This window comes from Apis dorsata, unplaced genomic scaffold (assembly GCF_000469605.1).
Source record: "Apis dorsata unplaced genomic scaffold, Apis dorsata 1.3 scaffold_1135, whole genome shotgun sequence".
Classification (NCBI taxonomy): domain Eukaryota; kingdom Metazoa; phylum Arthropoda; class Insecta; order Hymenoptera; family Apidae; genus Apis; species Apis dorsata.
Genome location: NW_006264233.1, coordinates 1 through 17,238, shown reverse-complemented (window position 1 = coordinate 17,238; position 17,238 = coordinate 1). Strand labels below are relative to the sequence as shown.

The 17,238-nt window shown below is 18.2% G+C and overlaps 2 protein-coding genes across 4 annotated transcripts; one reads left to right on the top strand and one right to left on the bottom strand.

The window, feature by feature from the left end:
- Nucleotides 1-53: 53 nt before the first annotated feature.
- LOC102676396 (E3 ubiquitin-protein ligase NRDP1) lies at nt 54-2,437 on the bottom strand. 2 transcript variants are annotated; one of them, XM_006624812.2, is made up of 3 exons: nt 2,147-2,437; nt 1,079-1,666; nt 54-974 (listed from the first exon to the last, which is right to left on the bottom strand). In XM_006624812.2, the coding sequence occupies exons 1-3, from the start codon at nt 2,234-2,236 to the stop codon at nt 705-707; spliced, it is 948 nt and encodes a 315-aa protein (XP_006624875.1). In that variant the 5' UTR covers nt 2,237-2,437; the 3' UTR covers nt 54-704. The 2 variants fall into 2 exon arrangements, with proteins under 2 accessions (XP_006624875.1, XP_006624874.1); XM_006624811.2 differs by having other exon boundaries at nt 1,079-1,684; nt 2,147-2,407.
- Nucleotides 2,438-3,444: 1,007 nt separating this feature from the next.
- LOC102676165 (peptide transporter family 1-like) lies at nt 3,445-16,492 on the top strand. Of its 2 annotated transcripts, XM_006624809.2 has the most exons (4): nt 3,445-3,496; nt 4,550-4,584; nt 15,906-15,984; nt 16,183-16,492. In XM_006624809.2, the coding sequence occupies exons 1-4, from the start codon at nt 3,460-3,462 to the stop codon at nt 16,413-16,415; spliced, it is 384 nt and encodes a 127-aa protein (XP_006624872.1). In that variant the 5' UTR covers nt 3,445-3,459; the 3' UTR covers nt 16,416-16,492. The 2 variants fall into 2 exon arrangements, with proteins under 2 accessions (XP_006624872.1, XP_006624873.1); XM_006624810.2 differs by lacking the exons at nt 3,445-3,496; nt 4,550-4,584 and adding an exon at nt 10,608-10,847 and having other exon boundaries at nt 16,183-16,490.
- The last annotated feature ends 746 nt before the right edge of the window (nt 16,493-17,238 follow it).

Genomic DNA, 17,238 nt, shown 5'->3' with positions numbered 1-17,238 from the left:
ATATATATATATATATATATATTTCGCTCACAGTATATTAATTTTTTCAAACAATCGTTGTATAGGATGTTTATTTCATATGCACTTTGAGATGTTTTATTAAAATCATATAAATAATGTTGGGAAAAGAAGAAATTTTTCTTCATTCTGATATTTGATAATTATTTTTTAGAACACATTCAATCTTAATAGTAGCAATTACCATATTGATAATTTCTATATTTTTTCTTTCTTACTTTTCTAAAGCATTATAATAAAACACTTACAGACTTCTATATGTAAAAAATTTCCTGAAATAGTTGACAAATAGTTGATTTATCAGATGATAAACAAAAAATTCGATTTATAAAAATGTACATGGAATTACGCAAAAAAAATAGTTTACTATTTATCATGCAATTTCAGGAATTTCTCAATGAAATAGTATATCACAGTGTAATGATTCAGACATTCAATTAGTTTTTTGTGTGTGGCAATTGCGTCTGTACAATTGTTTATCACAAGAGGCATGTCATTTGTTTCTTTCAATACTTTTAGAAAGATATCCTGCAGTAATTGCAAGATAAATTATGCAAATATTCCAATATCTGCATATAAGTACTAAAATATTCCATGCATTTTCAAGGTTAATCACGATAAATATAACAAATAACAAAAAAGATGGACATCAAAATATCTTGGCATGCATGGTACATTGGAAAATTTTATTCTATGCCATGTGCAAAAATCATCACTAATCCAGGTTCAACCATCATATCTTCTGGCATATGTGTATTATCACAATAAAGAACTAACACTGCTTGTTTACCAGGGACTCTTTTACAAACATAATTATCATATTGTCTTCTAGAATTCTGTCTGGTTTCAAGAGAATTTAATCCTGGAGGCCATTTTCTTTCATGACAATTTTCCATTAATTCATCAATCACATGAGGTGGGCAATTATATTCTGATAAAGTTCTTTTTATCATAGTCTGTAATAAATAATAATAAATAAATAAATTTATGTTTATAGAATTTTATGTTTATAATTAGTTTATAGAATTAATTAATAATATAAATTTATGAATTACAGTACCTGTAATAACTCATCAGGAGTGGAAATCATTCCTCCCCATCTTGTTACTCTTGCTCTAGGTAGAGTAGCAGACCATCTTACAACTTCGTCTCTTTCCATCTGATCAGCAATTGCACGCATTGCAGGATTTGAAACTCTCAATGCTCTCATAAAATCTTTTAAAAGATGTATTTCTCTCTTATGTTCATTTATTTGAAGTTGTTGTTCACCTAATTCACGTTTCATATCAGCAAGTTTTTGTTGTTGGGAATGTATAATGTTTCTAAGTTCTCTCACACAATTATGATCTTTTAATTCATTTTTGGGAATAATAAGACTACATCCTTGTTCACAAAGCATTGGTCTCTTAGGATTATATTCACATTGCTCCAAATGTGACACTAAACTGTCAAGCTTAACTATGACTTGACATCCATACATAATGTTATCACAACTAATACAAAGGCGGGCCAATAGATTTCGAAGTATTCTTGGAACTGCTCTAAGCTGAGCAGATGTAATTGGTGTACGATCCAGTGGACAGGTAGGTTGTCTATTTATCCATTCATTAATACATGTACGACAAAAGGCATGTTCACATACAGGTGCCTGCAACATATTGTTCACCTACCAGTTTTTAAGCTAAGCCATACATTTTACAGAATTTGGTATTAAATTTTAAAATATATAATAAATATAAAATATTATTCTACATAATTTATTAAAAAACAAAATAAAATTATTAAAAAATCTATATCAATTTTATTCATAGTAAATAAAATTAAAATAGTAATATTTATAGACATTTTGACACAACAGAAGTCGTAAAAATTTAAACGATTGACATTATAAAATCAATATTAGATATTTTAACCAATATCTTCTATAAATTAAATTGTTGAACACAATGTAAAAACAATTATCGGTATACATTTGACAATATTTAATAATCAATAGAAAATATAATAATCATAAAAATGAAATTTTAACGAAAGTAAATCGGTAAAAAGTTAGGTTAGATTTGTGTAAATGTATAAAACTAGTTTATTAAAAATATTTAATCATAAATGGACGAAACAGAAATAATACCTGCACAGGATCCTCAAGGACTCCAGAGCATATTGGACAAACTAATTCTTCATCAACTTCTCCTTGAAAGCGGTTCACATCGAACCCCATAATGTGAACTGAGTACAATAACTCGCCTTCGTATGTAGCGACGAGCCTCTCCTGTAAAACTGTAGATCCAGAATCACAAATTCGATGGCGTACGACGTGAAAGCTCCAGAATTATACCGTTACTTTCCTTGAGCACGCAACATGACAATAGTCACTTAACGCATATGTATCAACGCATATCGCAATTCTATTTGTTCTAAATTTAATGATTTTTACTATATACAATTATTATAAATCATCATAAAGTTGAATAAAATTTTTCATCAGCTCAAGCTTCAATCAGCTTAAATTTTTTAAATTTTTTAAATTCTTTTAAATTTTTTCGAGGAAAAGAAAGAATGATTATTCTTATGATTCGTATGATTATCGATATATTAAATTTTACAGAATCGTATATAATATTAATAAATTTTAAAATATATATAATTATATTTTAACAACTATTATAATGAAGTTACTATTATAAGTTATTATAATTATTATAATATATTTTCACTATTATAATGAATTTTATTAATATCTTTACTATTATAATTAAAAATTTTTTAATATATAATAAAAATATAATAAAAACAATTAAAAAAATTGTAATTCACTTTCGGATTTAATCGCATTTTATTTAGTTGCATTATACTGCATCTGGTGAATTTAATACATTTTATTTTAATATATGTTCATCTCGAAATAATTCATGTTTATCTAGTGATAAAATATTTTTGATAATATTCGTTAATATTTAAAATAAGATTTAAAATAAAAATTCTTCACATTAACAATTATTTATTTTTAAATATAACTTTAAAATAATTATTTTTTCTTTTCTTATTACTTATTTATAATATTATAATAATAATTTTGATTTTTAATAAATTTAAAATTATTTAAATAAATCAATGATTTAATTGATCAAATATTTTAAATATACATATAATATAGAGAAAATGAATCATCTATAACTTTCATTTTCATTATTTTTTAATAATATCTTATTATTCGTTTGATCATTTACGAAAAATTTATGTAGTTAAACAAATCTATCTATCAAACACATCTACTATCCTAATTTTCGACCCTATCAAACATGATAAACGTCCTCAGAATTAATTGTTAGCTTATATGTTTTGATAAGACCAGAGAACCGTAAAAAGATAATACAATTGAAAAAGTAAATCAGTATTAGACTTAATATTATAGAAATAAGTTTAGTAAATTATAAAGTGAATATGACCGAAAGAAAAATTTCTATCAATGAAATACAAGGTACATTATATTTTAAAAATAATTTTATTCTCCATATGTTATATATTCATATATTATATTAGTTTGAAAATTCAAAATCAGAAAAAATATTATAATTTCCTAAAGTATTTTAAATCTATTATAGAATAATTTCTAACAATATTTTCATTATATTACAAAAAAATCATTTAAATACAAATTTTGAGTAATTTAATTTTATTATTATTAATTATATAAATAATATTAAATAAAATATTATTTAAATATTTTTATAAATAAATAATATCTTATATTATTTAAAAAATATATCATAAGAATTTAAACTTCGATAATGTGATACCTCATCGAAAACTAATTCGAGTATTTTTGATTATATTTTACGAATAAAGAACATATATGATATAATAATAAAATTTTGATAAACAAAAAAATTATATCAAAAATTTTTTTCTTTAAATTGAACGCTGAATTTTGAATAAAAAGTTGTTATATTAAAAAATCTTGCTTAAAATTGAACTATTTCATTGATATTGAACTGTTCATTGATAAGTTTTAATGCAATATTGGGCAGGACAATTTGGGTCAAATTGTTTTATTCTCAGTTTAATTAAATGTTTGACTGAATCGTGACCTAATTCAAGAAAAATAAATTACTATAACGGTTTCTCAATATTAATAACTCACTATTAATAACTAAAATTATATTTTACTTTTCTTTTTACTATTTCTTGTAATATGATAATAATAAACGATACTTTAATTTCACAATTGATTTTCCTTAAAAAAAAATCTTCTTTTCATTTAATTATCTCTGATATATATCAGAGTATAAGCATTATTTACATTTTATATATAAAATAGATATCATTATATTAAAAAATATGCATTTTTAAAACTTAACAAATATTGTATACGTGAAATTTAATCTTTTTCATGATTTAAGTTACATGAATTTAATTAAAACATCACCAATAAAAATTTGCAATTAAAGACTAAGATTTAAAATAATAATAGCACATGTGTTATTGTGTTATACGAATGTTATCACTGTTTCTACTATTAAATGTTTTTCAGATCATCCGGACAATGACGCGGAGGAAAATCAAAAGGTAAATATACTGGATATATTACTATCGATATTGATATCGAAACGATTTATTAATGATAAAAATACAATTTTTCTATCTATGCGTAATATATCATAATAGAGTGAATTAACATTATTTTAAAATAATTTATTATGAAAATTATAAAATTATAAATTTACTAAATACTAATTATCTATATATAATTTAAAATTAAACAATATTTTATTATTTTTTATTCTCCATCGCGCAATAACATCAAATCTAATGAATCGATATTATAATTTTTTTTATAAATTAACTTAATTTTAAATCTAATAATAAGAAAGTGAATATTTTAATGAGTTACATATTTAAATTACACATTCATATGTTCATATCGATTGTTATCATTTCATTTTCATAACGAGTGTCGGCAAATATCTTTGTTAATATTAAGGAATAGAAATACAAATTTGATTAACCAATAAAACTGTTTTTCGAAAATTATATGAAAATAATTTTAATTCGTTTTTTTCAATAATTCATTAAAAAGAATCATATAGCCAATAAAAACTAAGAATAATTTTCGCTTAAATTATGTGTATATAAATTGTATGCTAACAACAAATACTTTCACTGAGTTAATTGAACTTTGTACATAAGAGGAAGAATATGAAAATGATAAAATTTTAAAGTGGAAGATTATATGTTATTCAAAAAAAAATATTTCTAATTCTTAAATAAATGTATTGAAAAAAAAATTTATTCAATATTATAAATCACTTTTCTACGATATTAACCAGTTTAGTTTAGCAAAATAATGTCACGGCATTTTAAATGGAAATTGATATCAAATTTCACTTTTTTTTACGTTTAAACGTTTTTTTCTTTATCTATTATATCTTATTTTCTTAAAAACTTATGATATTCGTTATCATTTGAAATAAAAAAATAATTCTGTATTGAAAATATCAACGGATTTAAAGTAATCTTGACGATTAAATGCGAATTAAATGAATAGATTAATCTATTTTTTATCTTAATAAACATTTGATATTTATACAATTGTCAAAATACAATAGTAATTATATAACCATAAATTATATAACCATAAATTATGCAAATATACTGCAACTTTATTATAAGAAAAATCATTACATAAGTTTCCTCTTTCATAACAATATACAATTCTTCGCGTGTTAATATAAACAATATATATAAACAATATATGTTATAAAAACAATATATTCACTGTATTCTATAATTCACTATATATATATATTTGAAATACTTCAAATATAGCACGTATATTTAGCAATATATATAGCACATATATATTGCCATCTGAAAATTTTTTTTTGAAAAGCCATTGCTATACTAACGCCACTACAATATTATATTTTGCGCAGTACGGTTTATCAATGTACAGGCATTTTTTTAGTATAAAATTAAATTGCTCATAACTTATTAAATAAAATTCAACTAAAATTTTTGCATACTAACTTTCGTATTTATTTTGATAATCAACACTTTAAAAAAATTTTCTATGAATATACTCAATATTCAAAATAAATATTCAATTCAAATTTTTAACCCAGAATTTATAATTAATTAAATTTTTTTAAATTTTGATAAAATACAATTTAATTTTAAATAATTTTAAAAAATTTTTTTTAATTTTAATTTTAAATAATTTTAAAAAATTTTTAAATTAAAAATATAATCATTTAATAATTAAATATAATCATTTAAGAAATATAAAATTTCACAAATTTTAATCTTTTATACATAATTCATATTTAATTAGGAATTAAGAATTTAATTTCACTTGTACTTGAAAAATTTTCAAAATTGATTTATTTAAAAATAAAGTCTCAAATGAAAAAATTTTATTTTTTTTTTTTTCATTTTATTTTTCCATAAGAAATCTCTAGTCATATATATGAAATGGAACATTTTAAATATATTTAAAAAAAAAAACACGAATTGAATTTCAATGTTACTTATTTATTTTAAAATTCATCATTTTCCTAAATCTTTTAAATGTTACATCGTATTTACGTTGGAAATATAAATCTATAAATTCTTACTTTAACTAAGAAGATTTCATAGATATTATCTTAGATTACAATGATAAAATGTTAGATTATAATGATGTTTCACAATGAAATTGAAGTTTAAACTAAAATAAATAAAATAACATTTCAAAAAATATATTTCAAAATATTGCATTCAATTAATATTTTATTATATTTTATAAAATATAAATTTCTATAAATTATTAAATAGTACTTTATATCTTTAGCATAAAGGAAATAATATAACAATATAATTTATCAATTAATAGTATTTTATCGAAATATAATATATAATATAATATATAATAATTTCTTTTATTTTTCAGCTATGTTACAATATTTATTATTTATAGTACTATGATAAAAATAAATATTATTAAATTATGAAAATTTTTTTTGTTTCTATTTTGTTCAATTGATATTTGCGAGATGTTTATAATATTTATTTATTTATGCAAAATATTGAAAAATATTATAAAATTTTGAAAAAATTCACACATTAAAAATATTCTCTATTATATATATATTTTTGCAATATTATATTTATTTTTCAATAATTTTCCTATTAAATTTTTGTATCGATATTATAATATTTAAAATTGTATATTTTATTCTATACTTTATATTTTTTTTTTTTTAATGATTGAACTGTAAAAATATTAAAGCAATTATGTAATATTTAATTCGAACATAATAAATATTTTAATATGCATTTCCTTTTTCATGTTTAAAAATAACTAATTGGTTATTTTTAATAATAAAAGTAAATGAAATAATTCATAGGAAAGTCAATTAATTAATTCATTTAAAAAATATAAAGAAAAAGATTGTCAAATCTTTAATAAATCTTCCTGAAACAAATATAAATGTCGAAAGAAATTTTTCATTGATCAATGATATTAAATATTAATTATTATTAATCTTTTAAAAAATCAACTTTAACAGTAAATGCATTGTAAATTTATAAGAGTAAAACCTAAAATCTAATGCAATATAATAGTGAAATTTTTTTAAATATTCTAAAGAAAAATAATAAAATTTTAAATAATAGAATAAAAATGTTTATATTAAAAAAAAAAGAAATATAATAGAATGAAATCAATTAAATTTGTATAATTAAATAATTTTTTATAAAAAAATGTTATGTTTTATGTTGTTATGTTTTAATAATTAGATCTTTTTTCATAATTAAATTATTATTAATGAAATTTTATTTAAATTAAACCGCAAATTAATTTTGATTATATTTATAAATTTAATTTCAAAAATGTTTTTAAAAATTATAAGTCATCTGATTATTATAATCAATATAAAATCAATGATGAAAAGGAATTTTGCAATTTATAATTTGTAATTTATTAAATCACTGATATTATTAATTGTAAATTATGCAAAAGGATATTTTAAATATGAATTTATCAAGGAAGATTTTTGAAATAGAAAATTATAATAAATATTTTCATTTTTTTAATATAAAAAATATTGAAAGTAAGTTTGCTTCAAAATTAAGGAAAATAGTAAGGATATTTCAAATGTATATTTTAAGATCAGTTAAATAAATATTCATTAAAATATAAAAAAACAAATATTAATAATAATAATATTATATAATAATAAACTATTTACGATTTTATATTTTAATATTATAACAGTACAATGTTTTAGACAATATTTTAAAGTTACATTATTATATATGTAATATAATAAAATTCAATCTATTCTCCGATATCTAAAAAATTTAAAAATAATAATCTTCGATTTTTTATTATTTCGTTTCAATCAAACAGAAAGATAATATTTTATTTACAACGAAAATAAAAAATAAAGTACAATAATGTCTTAAGTTATGATTCTATATTTAATTCTATTCTATATAATAATGTAGCAGTTATATGATTTTTGTAACTAACGGTTCATTATCATTACTTAATAATATAATAACGATTATCAATCATATAATTCCTTTTTATTAATATAATTTAAACATAATTAATTTACAAAAAAAATAAATTCTTAAAATAAAATATAATAAAAATAATTTTTATTTATTTATTTTTTTTTTTAGAAATATATTCACAATATTCATAATTTGCTGAGGAAAATGAGACCAAACACGATAATCAAAATGATTTTAAATTGTAAATTAATATTGTAAATTTATATTCCGTTTATTCTTTTTTTTCTATGATTCTTTATTATTTTTTTTATTATTTTTTTTTATTTAATTAAATATTTTTTCTTGAAAATGAATATATCAAAATTTTCTCGAAATACAAAATCCAAGCGTAATCATTGATTGAAAATTGTGTTTTTATAATTAACAGAAACTATTACAGAACTCTTGGCACTTATGGAAATACTATTATATTTGTCCATGATTTAAAATGTAATAAAATATAATAAAATATAAAATAATAGGTATCATTAAAAAATATAAAAATATTATTAATAAGAAATTATAAAATAAATTATAAAATAAAATAATATTTATAAATAATATTAAATAGATTAAATATTAACTAGATTACAAATACTTATGTATTTCTAAAAAATTTTAATGTAAAAAAATTTACATTATTATATTATAGAAAACACATGTTATAGAAAAAGACACAAAATATTTAAAATACAATAGTTATTATAATACTTAAATAAATCTCTATTTAAATTCCTGTCTATTTAATGTTAAACATTAAAATTTATATAATTTTAAAAAAATAAATTTTTTTTATATTATCTCATCACAAACAGTGTTGGATATATTTTAAATAAAAAATATATATTGAAATATAATTATTATTATTGTTTACATAATTATTATATTATTATTTATATAATTAAATATAACATAGTTATATATTATTATAATTATTGAAATAAATTGTTACATTTTATAAATAAAATTTATAAATATTATTTTTGTAACTATTATTTAACAAAGAATATTAAATCAAAAATAAAAAAACAATATATTTATTTGAAAAATAAACTTTTTATATTTTTTAATTGATTTAAATTTTGATGAATAAACATTAAATAAATATTAATCCGTTACTATGATAAATTTTAGAATATGATCGCAATTGTAAAATAAATAAAATTTTATTAAGATAATATTTACATAATTATTTATAATTATATTGCACGTAAAAAAAAAAGAAAACATTTATTTCAATTAATTATTCCAAATTTATATTATATTATAATTATAATTATATAATAATATAATATAAATTTATATTAAAAAGTATATAATTGAAATAGTTATTATGCATATATTTAGTAAAGTCAATTAAATATTTAATTTTTTAGTTATTATGCATATATTTAGTAAAGTCAATTAAATATTTAATTTTTTAGTTTTTATTTAGTTTTTAATATTTGAAATAAATTTAATAAATTTTATTTAAATAAAAATTAATGTCTAATAAATAAAAAAATATTTCTATGCAAATATTTTTATTTCTTATTTCAAATATTTTAATAATTATTTTTTAATAATCGGCTATAGAAATATTTCAATGTTTTAATATCTCTTTCAAATTATTTCAAATTTTTCTGATATTTGTTTTATAAAAATTTTTCGTTTATATTATTTCTTTATAAACGCTATCTGAATACAATTTAGTTTATATGTAGCTAACATGCTGTTCGTATTAAAAGGGAGGGGGGAGGACTTTCACATTGTACCAACTATTACGCGAGTCGTACAACTACCTAGCAATGTTCTTCAATGCCATCGTCAGACTTAATCGTGATACTTACATATTGTAGATACGCAACAAAATCAACAGTACAGTTTCAACTATCAACGGCGACGAACATTATTCTTTTTCGAATAGATTTAAATAATACGATCTAAATTTTACGATTAAAATATAAATATATTTTAAATTATTATTATAAAATATTAATTAATATATTAAAATATTATAATACATATTATAATATAATTAAAATATTAATATAAAATTAAATATTACGAAATATAGTTTAAACATTGTGATGTGTGTTTCTAATTTCTCTTTTTCTTTTATGAAATATATTTTATGTGGAATATAAATATTTTTATTTTTAATGCAATTAATCCAATATATTTTTCAATAGTATATATTTTTCATATGTGAAACTTTTTTAAATACATTTTATATAAATTTTGAAGTAATTAATACGATTTGTGTCAAATAATCAACGATCACAATGATTGTGGAAACGACAGATACGAAGGTAGAAATATTTTTCGATTTCTCCTTATTTTATCTCGATAACATATAATGCAATAAATAATGACAAGTTAATATTAATCAGTAATAATTTGGTTCCTCTTTAAATTTGTGAGTGAAAGAATTTTCATCAATCATATGGATCAATCATATGGATTTTCTTTCTTACTATCTTTATCCTAATTATGTTTATTTCACTTTTTTTCTTTCTTAATATCATATTTCTAAAAAATATATATTCATTTTTCATAAAAACAAAAAAAAATGTATATTGTTTTTTAATTGAAAACAATATTTTATTATTATCAATATTATATTCAATATTAAAATTTTTTTTTTTTATGAAAAATTAAAACAAAACAATATACATTTTCTCTTTTTCTTTTTCATAGAAAATATTCATTTCAATTTGAATTTTACAAAATAGATTTTAAATTAATACTCTATTTTTGTTTTTTTATTAATTATTATTATATATAATTATTAAATATACATACGTACAGAGTATATAAAAAGTAAGTTAGAGAAAAGTAAGTTAAAGAATATGCGTATTCTATATTTATATATTTATAGCGTAATTCTAGTAGCATTTCTGGATCTGAAGATTTCAAAATAAAAAAATGTGTACATAAATGATTTTGACCTCAAAATTCAAGATTAAATTTCCTTTTTATTTTCTAGTATTCTATTCATTAGAAAGATAAAAAATCTCAAAGAAATCATAATCACAAGTTAATTATTATTAGCTGACTTGAAAAAAAATATTAAATTTCCATTAGTTTTTTTGAATTTATTTTATTTAATAATAATATAATATTTATATGTAATAATATAATATTTTATATAATTTTAGTTGTTCGAATTTGTTTGATTCATTAATTCGTTTATATTTTTCAGTCAATAAGAAGAAAAATAGAAAAATATATTTCAGATTTATCATTATATATATTCCATATTGTAAAGCTGAAACAATGCTAATTAATATTAGAAAAAGTCTGTTCTACACATAATACTAGCAGACCATAATAGTAATACTCTTTCTCTTCTCTCTTCTCATTCACAACAGAGCGAAAATTAGATACATTCGAAAAGAGATCTGAAATCATTAATTGTGAATGGAATATTTCCGTGAATTTAATAAATTCATTTCATAGATATTTTTGCTATTTTATTTCTATGCTTGATCATCCTTTATTTTCGACAAATTTTTTTACAATTTTTTTTTCTTGCTCAATATTTAAGCAACACTGAACTCTATTTTTAAAAATCTTTATACATATTGAAACACATGTATGCATCAAGTCAAGCAATAAATTTAAATCACTAAAATTTAAAATATTATTCTATTATTTTTAATTTTGTCAACCATTGAGTTAAATTCATTAGTTGAATTGATACATATATTACAATATGTTTCAATGTTTTAGAAATGCGAGTTCGGTCTTGTTTAAATAGTAAAAAAAAAAAAGAAAAAAGAAAAAAAGAAAAGATATAAAGAAATGGATATATATAATGGTAGAATGATAAATTTATGGGATGTATCCACAATAAATATTATTTTTCTAACGAAAGAATGTAAATAGATTATAAATAAAATAAATTCGAAAATTAAATAGAATTTTAATATTTTTTCCTTTTTTAGGAAAAAAAGTTGAGTTGTGATTCATAATTTTTTTGAAATTTTTTAATTTTATGATAAATAGAAATACAATAAAAAAAAATTTAAACTTAATTTTCGAAATATTTTTGGTGGATCAATTTTTAAATCAAAATAAGGAAAAACTGATATCTCGATTGAAACTTATTTATTAAATTATATACTATAACAATTAATAATTGTTATAATTGTAATAAATAAAATCTGTTTTAGACAAATATGACAGAAATAGAGTGACGGTTCTATTTCGTCACATTTGGTATTATCTTCATTTCGTTTTATCTATTATAAATTTAAATTGCTTGTAATTTAATAAATAACTCAAACAAATGTTTTATATATCAATTTTTATATTTATTTTAATTAATTTAAAAATTTCATAAATATATTAACACTTTCTTTTTCTATATATGTATATATATTTTTTGAAAGTTTACAAAATGTATCATAATTCATTGATTATATTATGACATGATCTTAATACAATATCAAAGATAATATTGAGAAATTTTTTTCTAAATAATTTTATTTTATTATATATTAATATTTTCATTTTTCAGTTTTTTTCATTTTTCGGTTTTTTCCATTTTTCAGTTTTATCAATATTTTCGTAATAAATAATCATTTAAATAATAAAATTTAGTAAAATTTTAATAGTAAAATTTTTCTTTTATTTTATTTTTTTGTAAATAATAAAAATTAAATTCACTGAATCATTATTGTTGATATTTATAAGGATCTCCTCAATTTTAATGTTTACCATTTTTATCATGTTTTTATGTCATCATAATTTCTACAGAAATAGCAAAAAAATTAAAAATTTATAAACGAATCATTATACGGCTAATTTCAATTCATAGTTTATTTAAAGAATATTGTTAACTTATCTCATTCCTAATTATTTGAGTAAGATAAGTTTGAATAAGCAAAAAAGAAATAGATAAAAAAAATATATCCGTGTGTTTTCAATTTTATGAAAAAATTTTTCATAAAATTTTCATAAAAAATTTTTTGTAACAAAATAATAATAAATAAACAATTATAAATTAAAATTATATTAATTATTAAAACTGTATTATTAAACTTAGGGTAAAAAAAATAGATTTTTTAAATATATAAATAAAAAATACATATTTTCGAATGATTTAAGATTTTTCGAATGACTTTTTTAAAAATAAAAATGATATTTTTTATGATATTATGATATATTTTAATGATATTTTTTAGAAAAAAAAAAATATTTCAAATGTATATTCTAATTTCATTTTATACAAATAATATTATGAATAGATAAGTATTCAAAGAAATATAAAGAAAAAATACTTCAAATAAACAATTTTTAATTTTAACATTATTACAGTGCAATTATCATTATGTACTAGAAATAGCATGAGTGAGATATATTAAATGAGATATTCTAATCATCTTAAATCTAATGAATTTTATTATTATATATTTTTATGACATCTTCAATCATATTTTTAAAAATTATTATCAATTTATATGCAGTATATTACAAAAATATTGATTGAAACTACTTATATTTAATAGAAAATACTTATTTATTAATTTATAAGTAATTTATTATTTGTATTAGATGAAGTGAGAGATTATGTGATAAAATTTGCTCTATTTCCATCCCATTTCGTCTGTATATAAAATACATAATACAAACTTCAATTGCTTAATAACTTATAAATCTTAATCATTTTAAGCATCATAAAAATCTTAATAAATCTTAATCAATATTTTTTATATATCAATTTTTATATAATATTTATTTTGGTTTCTAGATTCGATCATTTAAAAAAGATGTTCCATAAATATATTATCACTCTATAATGATAACAAATAATTGTTTTTCATATTTCAAAATAAAATTCTTCTATTTTTTGAAAAAAGTTTGTGAAAAATTGTTATCTTATTTATTTCTTACATTTTCTATTTATTTCTTAATTAATCAAAATAATAATATAAAATATTAAGTATAATATCTTTAAATAGTAATTGAACGACTTAAATTTTTAACGTCATATTTGTCACATTTATAAAAAAGAAATAGAAAAATGAACGGAATATTCCATTTATCGAACGATCACATGATGATTATATAATGTAGCAGACTTTTTCTTTCTTGCATTATTATTGAATAATCCTGGAAATTGAATATTACTAATTTTAATATAAAATATAAGATTTAATGCAAAATTGTATTTATGTAATTTAAAAAAAAATATTATAATTGTAATATCTAAAAAAAATAATAATTAAAAAATTAATATCATTATCTTGTTTTATTACACTCATGTCTTATTCAATATAATCAATTTATGAATGAGAGAAATGCATCTTTTTAAGAATTAAAAATTAAAGTAGATAAATATAAAATAAAACTTATTTAACTATTAATTAACTATTAATATCATGGCATCATTATTATAGTGGAATAATTAATCTTTCTAATGATAAAAATTAAAACTAGAATAATTATTTATATAGCTTTCTTTTATCCTACAAAAATGTGCTATTTAAATATGTCATTTCTTTCTTATAAAGAATGGTTCAGATAATATCATCAAATATTATCATCTCATTTTATTATTATTAATAGCAAAAAATTTACTAGATAGAATTGAATAGTTTCAGAATGGGAAAATTTTTATGTTACAATTTTTTTTTTTTTTGAATAAATATAAAGGATATATAAAAAATAATTTTATTGACTAAGAAATAAAAAATAAAAAATAGAGCATAATTCCTCCGATGCTTTTTGTGTTTCAATTAAAATAAATATCTTATTAATTCTAATTATAAAATTTAAATATTTTCAAATATTATATTTTCTTATAAATATAATTTATATTTTAGTTTCATTTTCCTCAATTTTATTCAATTGTATATTATATATTATATTATTAATTATTTTTATATATATTATTATTTCGTATATTAATTATATAATTATACGAAAAATTGTTTGACAAAATAATAAACAAATTAATAATGAGAAATTAATAATGAGAAATTAATTTTTTATTATTGTATTTATTATTAAAACTACAAATTAATGTAATTAATTAATTATTATTTCAAATAAGAATAATTTTTTAATTTATTTTATATATTATTATTTTATATTATTTTATATTATTATATATTTAATTTTAATTGTATTTCAAATAGCGATGTAAATAATTAAAAATTGTGTATGATTTATTTTACAATAAAGAAAAATGAATTCTTCTTAATTAATGTAGATAGTAATAACGAAGTTAATCGAATCATATAAAATATACTAGCATTCTCTTGATTTTATTACAATATAAATTCATACAAACAAACTCGAAACTTTATAAAACAGATTATACAGTATATCACTATTACTTTATTTCTATCATTTTTCAGAAGATGAAGTATCCCAAATCAATATTTTTCATCGTTAGCAATGAATTCTGCGAGAGATTCTCTTATTATGGAATGCGTAGTACGTAAAAAAACTCAATATTCGTTTTTCTCATTATTTTTTCTTTTTTTTATTTTTATGAGTAAAATTTCAGAATAATAAAATCCTTGATATTTATATTCTTTATGTATCTTTAATTTATATAATTTTTATTTGATAACAATTTGTAATACTCATTTTCAAATACCATTTAATATTATTAATAATTTGTTTATTTAGCCATATTGACGCTTTATCTAAAGAATCAACTGATGTACAGTTCTAATACATCTACCGTAATATATCATGTTTTCTCGATGATGGTATATTTTTTCCCTCTATTTGGTGCGATGTTGGCAGATTCTTTACTGGGAAAATTTCGCACGATATTCTATTTAAGTATTGTCTATGCCATAGGACAAATTCTATTATCGTTAAGTGCGGCACCTCCCTTGGGATTACCAAATAGGTAAGACTAATTTTTTATTTTTAATTTTCATTCTTAATTATTATTATTCTTAATTTAATAAATTTTCTTATCAGAATCATTTCTAAAATTTTTATTAATTAGTGCAAAAACAATAATAATAATATTGTTTTATTAATTTTATATCTATACAATGCGTATATATAGTTTTAAATAATTATCATAACAAGATAAATCATAACATATATCATAGCAAGGAAAAGAAATATAAAGAAATATTTTTTAATTTTTATTATCATAACAAAACATTTTAAAAAATAAATAATAAAAATAAAATAAAAAAAAATTTTTTAGATAAATAGTTTTATTTAAATTGAATATTCTATTTTTATCCTCAATGTACATAAAATTAATTAATTTGATTTAATTAATTTGTCTAAAAGTTTATGATTATCAAAAAGAGTAATTATTTGATTATTATTTTTATTCAAAATTTTATCAACATTATTATAATTTTAAATGTAATTAATAGTTTACATCCATATTGAATATTGTAGCGGCATTCGTAAGAAGCGATATTCAAATTTTTTTATCTTAAAATACATAAATTAATTATTAAGATTCTATAAAATATCAAAAAATACCTATATTATATTTTTTTTACCAATCTCACAAAAAAGTATGGCTATATCTTTTTAGCTATTTTTAATTGTTTTTATTTATAATAATTATTTTTAATTGTTTTTATTTAGCTATTTTAATTATTTTACAAAATAATAGAAAAATATTTTCTTTTTTTTTGTTATAAAGAAAAAAATAAAATAACTATTTTTATTAGCTAATATAGTATATTATATTATAGTATATTA

Excerpts from the sequence above, each read along its gene's own strand:
- LOC102676396 (XM_006624811.2), bottom strand. The coding sequence starts at position 2,236 with ATGGGGTTCGATGTGAACCGCTTTCAAGGAGAAGTTGATGAAGAATTA. Across the intron at positions 1,685-2,146 it reads TCCTTGAGGATCCTGTGCAG|GTGAACAATATGTTGCAGGC; the intron begins GTATTATTTCTG and ends AAAAACTGGTAG. Across the intron at positions 975-1,078 it reads CTCCTGATGAGTTATTACAG|ACTATGATAAAAAGAACTTT; the intron begins GTACTGTAATTC and ends TATTTATTACAG.
- LOC102676165 (XM_006624809.2), top strand. The coding sequence starts at position 3,460 with ATGACCGAAAGAAAAATTTCTATCAATGAAATACAAG. Across the intron at positions 3,497-4,549 it reads TTCTATCAATGAAATACAAG|ATCATCCGGACAATGACGCG; the intron begins GTACATTATATT and ends AATGTTTTTCAG. Across the intron at positions 4,585-15,905 it reads ACGCGGAGGAAAATCAAAAG|AAGATGAAGTATCCCAAATC; the intron begins GTAAATATACTG and ends ATCATTTTTCAG.